At 47.1% G+C, this 7,497-nt stretch overlaps 1 protein-coding gene across 1 annotated transcript; it reads right to left on the bottom strand.

Moving 5' to 3' along the window:
* Positions 1-2,138: 2,138 nt before the first annotated feature.
* On the bottom strand, positions 2,139-7,094 carry LOC120845884 (myb/SANT-like DNA-binding domain-containing protein 3). Its single transcript, XM_040217446.3, has 3 exons — positions 6,615-7,094; positions 5,830-6,042; positions 2,139-2,515 (listed from the first exon to the last, which is right to left on the bottom strand). Exons 1-3 carry the CDS (start codon positions 6,931-6,933, stop codon positions 2,139-2,141), a joined length of 909 nt encoding a protein of 302 aa, XP_040073380.1. The 5' UTR covers positions 6,934-7,094.
* Positions 7,095-7,497: the final 403 nt, after the last annotated feature.

Below are 7,497 nucleotides of genomic sequence, written 5' to 3' on the forward strand. Positions count from 1 at the left end.
AGTCTTCAGGAACAGGAAGGGGTTCTTCTCCCTCAACGTGCAGGTAAGTCCACTTCTGTTTGTGCTGTTAGCGACAGCGAAAAAGTTGAAAACAACGGCAAGCCAAGACGCGGCGTCGCACGTGAACGCTCGGCGATATTGTGACTGATATATACTAGAACTTGTGAAGAGATCTGCACTCTGCGACAGTGCAGAGTGGTAGTGGGCCAGCTAGAGAGGGTTCAAAACCAAGAATTATGCATTGTGTGTTTGGAAACATACATTTGATTGGGTGCCGAGATGGCTTTTGTTATTTTATAGCAAACGCTCATGCTTCATAGTATCTTCCCCTTGAATTATACTTTTGGAAGAAAATATTTGGGAGATTTTATCCTGTGCTCAAATTCTATTCTATTATACCGTCTGAAAAAACATAGGAATTAAGCCACATTGAAGCTTACGTCGCATAAAACTGCGAGAACTCAAATTCTAGTTAATTTCCAAAGCTTGCAGATGCACTTTGTCAACAATATACTAATCATAGTAAAAATTTCAGCTTGAGCACTTCTGTGTTCATATCATGGCAGCCTGCTCATCCCTGCACTGCTCCTTCCTATCCACAGGCCATCACAGGACCCCAGCTGCAGTTTTTTGACATCGTTGCTAGGTGGCCGGGCTCTGTGCATGACAGCAGGATATTCGATACCAGTCGTGCAAGGGTCCTGTACGAGAATCGGCGCATCCCTGGCCTGCTGCTCGGAGATGCAGGCTATCCCTGCATGTCGTTTCTTCTTACGCCCCTGACCAATCCAGGTGTCGCCAACAGCCCAAAGGGCAGGTATGTACTAGTTTGTTGGAAGAAATAATGGCATGAAATTCAGAACAGCTAACAAGAAGGGATGCAGTACCCACAGTGTTGCTATTGGTTACTATTACTTCTGCAAATCTTTGTTACAGCTAGATTCATGACCTTTGGGCCTTTGTATGGCAAAAAAATCTGGCATCACTTTCTGTAGACACATTTTTTTTTTTCAAAAGTATGTAGCATAAAACATTTCAGTTTTGTCTTTCTTTTTTCCTCGAGAACATTTGTTGTTCTTCACAGTTAGTCAGTGTCAATTGTTGCTTTTTGTCACTAGAATTGAACTAGGGCTAAGAACTTGAATTAAGACGGTAATGTAGAAAACACCAGCCAAAACTACACTGTATGCTGAACAGTAGCCTCTGGCAAGCAATAGAAAATGCCAAAAATGCAGCTAGCACGGATAGGCCGCACTGTACAGGTTACTGAACCATACTTATGGTTGCAGCAGTGGCGATTTTTACACCTGAAGACCCCTATCTTGCGACGTTGCTTCCATTACCAATGCTGCACCATATAGGTACCAAGCAGCCCGCCTAAAAACAAGGAACTCGGTCGAACGGGCATTTGGAGTGTTCAAGCGACGCTTCCCATGCCTGGACATGCGGCTGCAGTACAAGGCGGAACGGTCAGCCCTCATCATCACCGCCTGTGCTGCACTGCACAACCTGGCCCGGCTGCGAAAAGAGCCATGCCCACCCGCTCTACCCTCTCCACCAGTCCCCCGACGCCAGAGGCGGCTGCGTCCTCATGTACTGCCATCACCTCCAGACCCTGTCGACACAATCAACGGCTCGCTGAAACGCACACAGATCATCGCACTGTGTTTCCAATAAGGATATTCAAGCAGAAGCACATGTTCATAGTCAATGACGGGTCAAGAATAGTGTACAAGCTGGAGAGGAGGAAGCAGACAGAAGCTTGAGGTGGAGAGGAGAAACCTCCTCTCCACTTAAAGCTTCCGTCCTATTTCTCCTCTCCAGCTTGTACTCCGTTCTTGACCCATCACTGACTCGTGCAAATACTCGGACACAAATCCAGTAGTAAGCTCTCCAATAAATTGATTCTTAAATCAGATTCCGGGTGTTCGGTCACTTAAACATATTCTGGGAAAGACTTGTGGCCAGCACAGAGCTAACGAAAGACCTGCCCTTTCCTGCAATTCTAGTGTGCTGTTTCATTCAACTTCCAAATATGCAAAACACATTTGGTTCCACCGTTTCACTACAATGTAGCGCACATAATTAAAATAAATAAGTAAATCCTCAGAATGCTGCTAAACTGCAAGAAGCCAAATTTAATTGTGATTTCCATACCCTTGTTGCTTGCAGCGCAGGGCTGCCAACTGCTCCACCTTTATCTCTTTCTCCAGCTGGAGCAGCTGGAACTCTGCCCGTCCGCGTCGTCGCTGCTCAAAAAGCTTGTTGCGCAGTATGCGCATTTGCATTAAATGTTGCGCCTCCTTCCGCCGATCTTCCCTCTCGAGGATGTCAACACGGGCCTCCTTTTCGGGAGCCATGATCCGCTCCAGTGCTGCGATGCGGTTTCCAGCTCTTCTGGATGCCCCGCTTGGCAGCTCAGCACGGGGGCAGGTAATGCCCCTTGCCGGCGGAGTCACACAAGCAGCTCCAACGCTGCTCTCTTGAAGTGGTGAGGCTGTCGGCTCAGGAGCATCTGGGCATGCAGAACACATTGGCACTGTGAGTGCTAGGGGAAGAGCAAGTACATAGGGGAAGAGGCCCAACAGCCACATGGGCCTTTCGCAGAAATGTTCAAAGCTAGGCGTTGGAAAACTATAGAGTGTGTCCGATTGGTTATGTTCTGCACCACTTCTAGCACTGTGGATGGTTTACGGTCGCATTATCATATAATTTGTGTCCCTCTGCTTCAACCTTCACGTTGTGCTTTGACTACATACGATTTTGCCCCGATAGCATGTTTTGTTCAGTTGGTTAACGACAGACCTTGCCATGTCAGACTGCTGATGGGATCAAATTCCTATCCGAGAAGCAAACAAGAGTAACTGCACTACATAAACCTTCCTCAAAGGGGACACCACAACATGTGTACACTCAGACGGTTGTTATGGCAGACACTTTGTTAAGAGCAAATATGCGCAAGCTTGTCGCTAACTTGAGGCAGCGAACAAAAGTTGGGGCACAAACAAGGTAATGAAAGTCTAACAAACATTTAGGCGAAAACCCCGAGACTGCGGAAAACAGTGACAGCAGAACACGCAAGTCTCACACACAGCTGAAATTCATTGCGCAGAGGTTCGTGTGTATATAGGGTCTCCAAGCCCCCACAGCTGTGTTGACACTCGTGTGTTGTGCTGTTGTCCTTTTCCCGTCCCTGGGTTGTTGCCTTAAATCATGTTACAACAAAGGTTGTCTGGTCAGATTGTATCTCCAGGAAAACAAAATAAATCTTAGCTTTTAGATTTAAACACATCTTTAGCAGAAAATCTTAATATTTCATACTTCCCTGAATGAGTCATTCAATTTTAAACAGTTTAAACTGCTCCTTGAATGAGCAGTGTTTACATAGTTGCCATTGACAACAGCAGAGGCTCTATAGTAGCAGAATGCAAAGGGATTTATTTCTGTCCCTCCATCTTTTTCTTGCCCGTAAGAGCAGTGCAAGTGTTACGATGTGGTTCATTGTCGTGCTAGATATTTTTTGAGAATGGGAGGAGACTTGTGGTTGTCACCTTTCATACTTTTCCAACATGTAGCAGCTGTAAAATGGATTAGTGCAATGCGTCGCAAGCACTAGATTTACATAAAGGAAGTTTGGGGAAAAAGACCTACAATCTCAGATCAATGCTCGACAGAAAAAATATCTCGATAAAAAACTTTCTGAACTAGAAGCGCTCCAATGGGAGAGGTGCCCCGCAATGCTTTCTCGATACCAGTAGACCCTTTGCAAAAATCCCATAAGCCCGCGCGCGCCACGGGACGAATAATCAGAGTCTTAGGTACGCCCCTCCCATCGTCCTTCCTCCCGCTGCCCCTTTCTCATCCCTCTTCTTTGCACCGGCTCCGTCGATTGCTACACAAACGCTTTGTTGAACCAGGTCGAACTGTGCCATGGTTGCGGTGCAAAATAAGTGGATTCGGTGACACTGCAAGACATGAAGGTAAGTTGCGATAAATAAAGTATTTAAATAGGTGAATAGCTTCACCTGTCGAGATGCGCTTACACTGGGCGCGTTAAGTCCGTGCTCCGGAGTGCGAGAGTTTGGCACTCCTTTCACTAAACTGACAGGAGTGCCACCGGAGACTGACACCCGAGCGCGCTCTTCATGCACTGAAAATTTTTTGGAGCGCGAGTGACTTCTTCGCGCTCCGTGACGTCACGTAAACAAACAAGATGGCTGCGCTGCATCTGAGACCGTCGAGACGAGAGGCGTTGTCGGAACGCTGCCCCTTTTCAGTTGATGAGTGCTTAATCCAGCAGGTAAAAACAATTTGATTTGAAAGCCAAGACAGCAATTAGCCTTCCGAAAAAGGTTTGTTTGTGCATCTCGCTTGAAAAAGAAATTCATCTGTCAAACGTGCCGATAGCACAGCGACAGAAAGTTGTCGAGATGAGGAGACATTTGGACCGCTCTGTCCCTTTTATAATGCTTAGCCCAGCGAATAAAGGTGCTTCGATTTGAAAGCCGAAACATCAGCGAGCTTTGAGGAAAAGGTTTGTTCGTGCGTCTTGCCTGAAATCGAATTGATCAATTGACTGAGGTGCCGATAGCTCGGCGACAGGACAGTTACGAAAAGACAGTCAGGCTGCTGCCCTGCTTAAAATCGTTAGCCCAGCCGCAGCGAATAAAGATACCTAGATGGAAAGCCGAAACACCAGTTAGCGTTGCGGGAAAGGTTTGTTCATGCATACTGCCTAAAAACGAATTGACGTGCTGTCAAATGACCGTGTGCCATATCGGCGAGACGGAACGGATGGAACTAGGGAATGTCTGACAAATTTAAGGGTTTCCTGCGTCGATGAGCGAGTGCAAGAATGTTGTCTTTAATTTAAAATCGGAACAGAATGTATGGTCAATAAATAAGATCGGTCAAGGCAACCTTCCAGCTTCCACATAATGTGCATGAAACGAGTCTTCAAACCTTTCAAGAATATTAAAAAGTTTGTAGGAACTTCATAATGTAGCCATCTCTCTTGCTTTAGATTATGGTGCTCCACACAGGCCTTAATATTTATCTTCGAAATATTTTCAGCTTCCGCCACCCGCATTCACGATCGGCAGGAGCTTGTGTGGCTCGTTGATAGTTTCTGGCCGTGTTCCAAAACATACGCTATCTAACTCTAGGGTAAAGGTGGTTGTCGAAAACCTACCCCCGTCCAGCGTTTCTCTATTTTTGATGTCGCGTGACACAATCTGCCAGGGTAACTCGGATCCATTCAAGTAGGTTTGGAACGCAGCCTCGGTGTGTCGCGCTCCTGTACGCTATGCGCCGTTTAGTTGCTGCACTCGGAGTATCAAACTCGGAGCATCGGAGTAGGAGTAAAAGAGCGCCGACTTAACGCCCCCACTGCCACAGATACGGTACGCCGCCAACGACGGTTTGGAGGGATGGCGGATGGCTGCGACTGCTGCTGGCGGCAGCTGCCACGACTCGCTCGCTGTCGCGGAAGCGCAACGAGAAGGCATGTGATCTGTACCGAGTCTTCCCGAAATTCTCTGCAGTCGTGGCGCTGTATGCTTTGCAACAGGTCTATTAAGCACTAGTTTTGGTTTATATTCACAGTACTATGTCACGACCCACTGCTCGCATTTTCAATTTTGGAACTTCGAAGATATGTACAATAGTGTACATGTTGCCGAGCAATAAAAAAAAAAAAAGGCTTAAGTGCCTTTTTTTTTTTTTTTCCAGGTTTGTTGTTAAAATGATACAAGTCGCAAATACAAGTAGACAGTACCCATCTTCGACATGTTGGTGCAAATTTGTCCCAATCCAAAAGCCCCCAGTTACCTGACACGTCGTTCCAGCAGGCGTGATTGTCATTGCCTTCAGTGCCTCGCACCATTGCTTCAAACATTGCAGCCGGAGGCAGCGACAGCACTGGCCGGTCTCTTGCCCTGTCGCTGTCGCAGAGATTTGTGACCACTGTCTCCATGTGGTCTGCCGCCGCGCCCACAAGAATGAGTGAGGGGCTCATCGGCCGGCTTGTACGTGGTCCACCTCCTGTGACAGAAACCAAAGAATTTGAAGCTCAGATTAGAGAGAGTGAACAATGTATGGGATGAACAATTCAAAGAGCACACTGAATTTTCGAAACGCCTCTGTGCAAAGCAAAAACAATTGTTAGGGGGACTAGAGCGAACCCAACGAAGAGAGAATCTGGCACAACTTAGTGGAGGCCCACCTGGAACCTTCTTATGGGCAATTGAATGCTGGGCACTTAGTTAGAATAGGCTTCCGGCAAGATGCGGGGACCTCATTTGCTTTCAGTGACAAATGTTAAAAAAAAAATGTCAATAACGCCAATTGTTCTACAAAAAAAAATATGTCAAGAAAAAAGCAAAGAAGAAGTAGGCCCACTTTGGATCGAACCTGGATCCGCTGCATGCGTATGAAGCGGACTTTGCTACGGTACAGCTTTGAACAACTCGTTTTGACAATTCGTTTTATACGAGACTCGAAAAGGAGCACGACGTCGTGCACATAGCATTGTTCTGGCCGAAAAGGACTTCTCTCCGATGTTTACTTTTTACACATCGGGAACGGTTTACCAATTATGCAAATGGTCAACTTACCCGTGGCGTGGATGTCTCTCGTTTCGTCGGACTTCCTTTTTTTGTACCTGGATTTTTCGTTCTCCCAACGCTTCTTAAGTTGCTTAGCGCTTCGTGGGCGGACGTTTGGCTGGCTGTTATACTCGGTGCTGAGTTTCTCCCAAGCTATAAGTTTAGCCTCCTTCGAGTAGTTATTTGTCTTTTTGCTTTCCAGAACTCGCGCATGCTTGGTTACGAGCGCTTGGAGGAGCGCCTTCTCCTCCGCAGTATAAATAAAACGAGCCCCTGCCCGCTCTTCGCTATCGGCCATTTCCGAGTCGTTGCCGTTGGGGTCCTCCATGATTCGTCGTGCGAGGCGGCGAGGCGACGAAGTAGGGCTGCACGGGGCGAAATCAAGAAAGACCGAGACGAGATCGACAAACCGTGAGATGGACGACCGTCGACGAGAGAACGACAAGACGCAGCCAGCGAATGCGCTTGTTGCCAGACAAGATAACGACTTTGTCCGTTTTGTCGCTCAAGCACGTCTAAACTTTACGGTGCCTTAATAAAACTTCGTAGTTTACTAATTCGATGTTTGTATGATACACGTTTTTAGATAAAACGAACGAATATGTTTATTTTTCACGTGAAAATGGTGTTTTGAATAAAACCTTTGGCTATATTCTCGCTCCCAGACGTCCTCAAGCTCGTTGGAGTGGAGAGCGGAATCTCGAGTTCGAGTGAGTGCCGATTCGCGTCTGTGAATACGAATGGCACTTCGAGTGGAGTCGCGCGTCCATACTCCACTCAAGTCGAGTCGAGTTTGGAGTCGAGTGGGGGAATGTTTATGAATACGGCGGTTAGAGAATGGGATTAGCCTCGGGGCGAGCCATCCTCTTGAGAGGGAGTGGGGACGGAACAA

This window comes from Ixodes scapularis, unplaced genomic scaffold (assembly GCF_016920785.2).
Source record: "Ixodes scapularis isolate PalLabHiFi unplaced genomic scaffold, ASM1692078v2 ptg000597l_1___fragment_3__unscaffolded, whole genome shotgun sequence".
In the NCBI taxonomy this organism is placed as follows: Eukaryota; Metazoa; Arthropoda; class Arachnida; order Ixodida; family Ixodidae; genus Ixodes; species Ixodes scapularis.

What these genes read in the sequence shown, in the direction of transcription:
- LOC120845884 (XM_040217446.3), bottom strand. Translation starts at nt 6,933, where the DNA reads ATGGAGGACCCCAACGGCAACGACTCGGAAATGGCCGATAGCGAAGAG. An exon ending in GAGAGACATCCACGCCACGG is followed by an intron (nt 6,043 to 6,614) that starts GTAAGTTGACCA and finishes TTTCTGTCACAG; the next exon opens with GAGGTGGACCACGTACAAGC. An exon ending in CTGCTGGAACGACGTGTCAG is followed by an intron (nt 2,516 to 5,829) that starts GTAACTGGGGGC and finishes CTGCATGCCCAG; the next exon opens with ATGCTCCTGAGCCGACAGCC.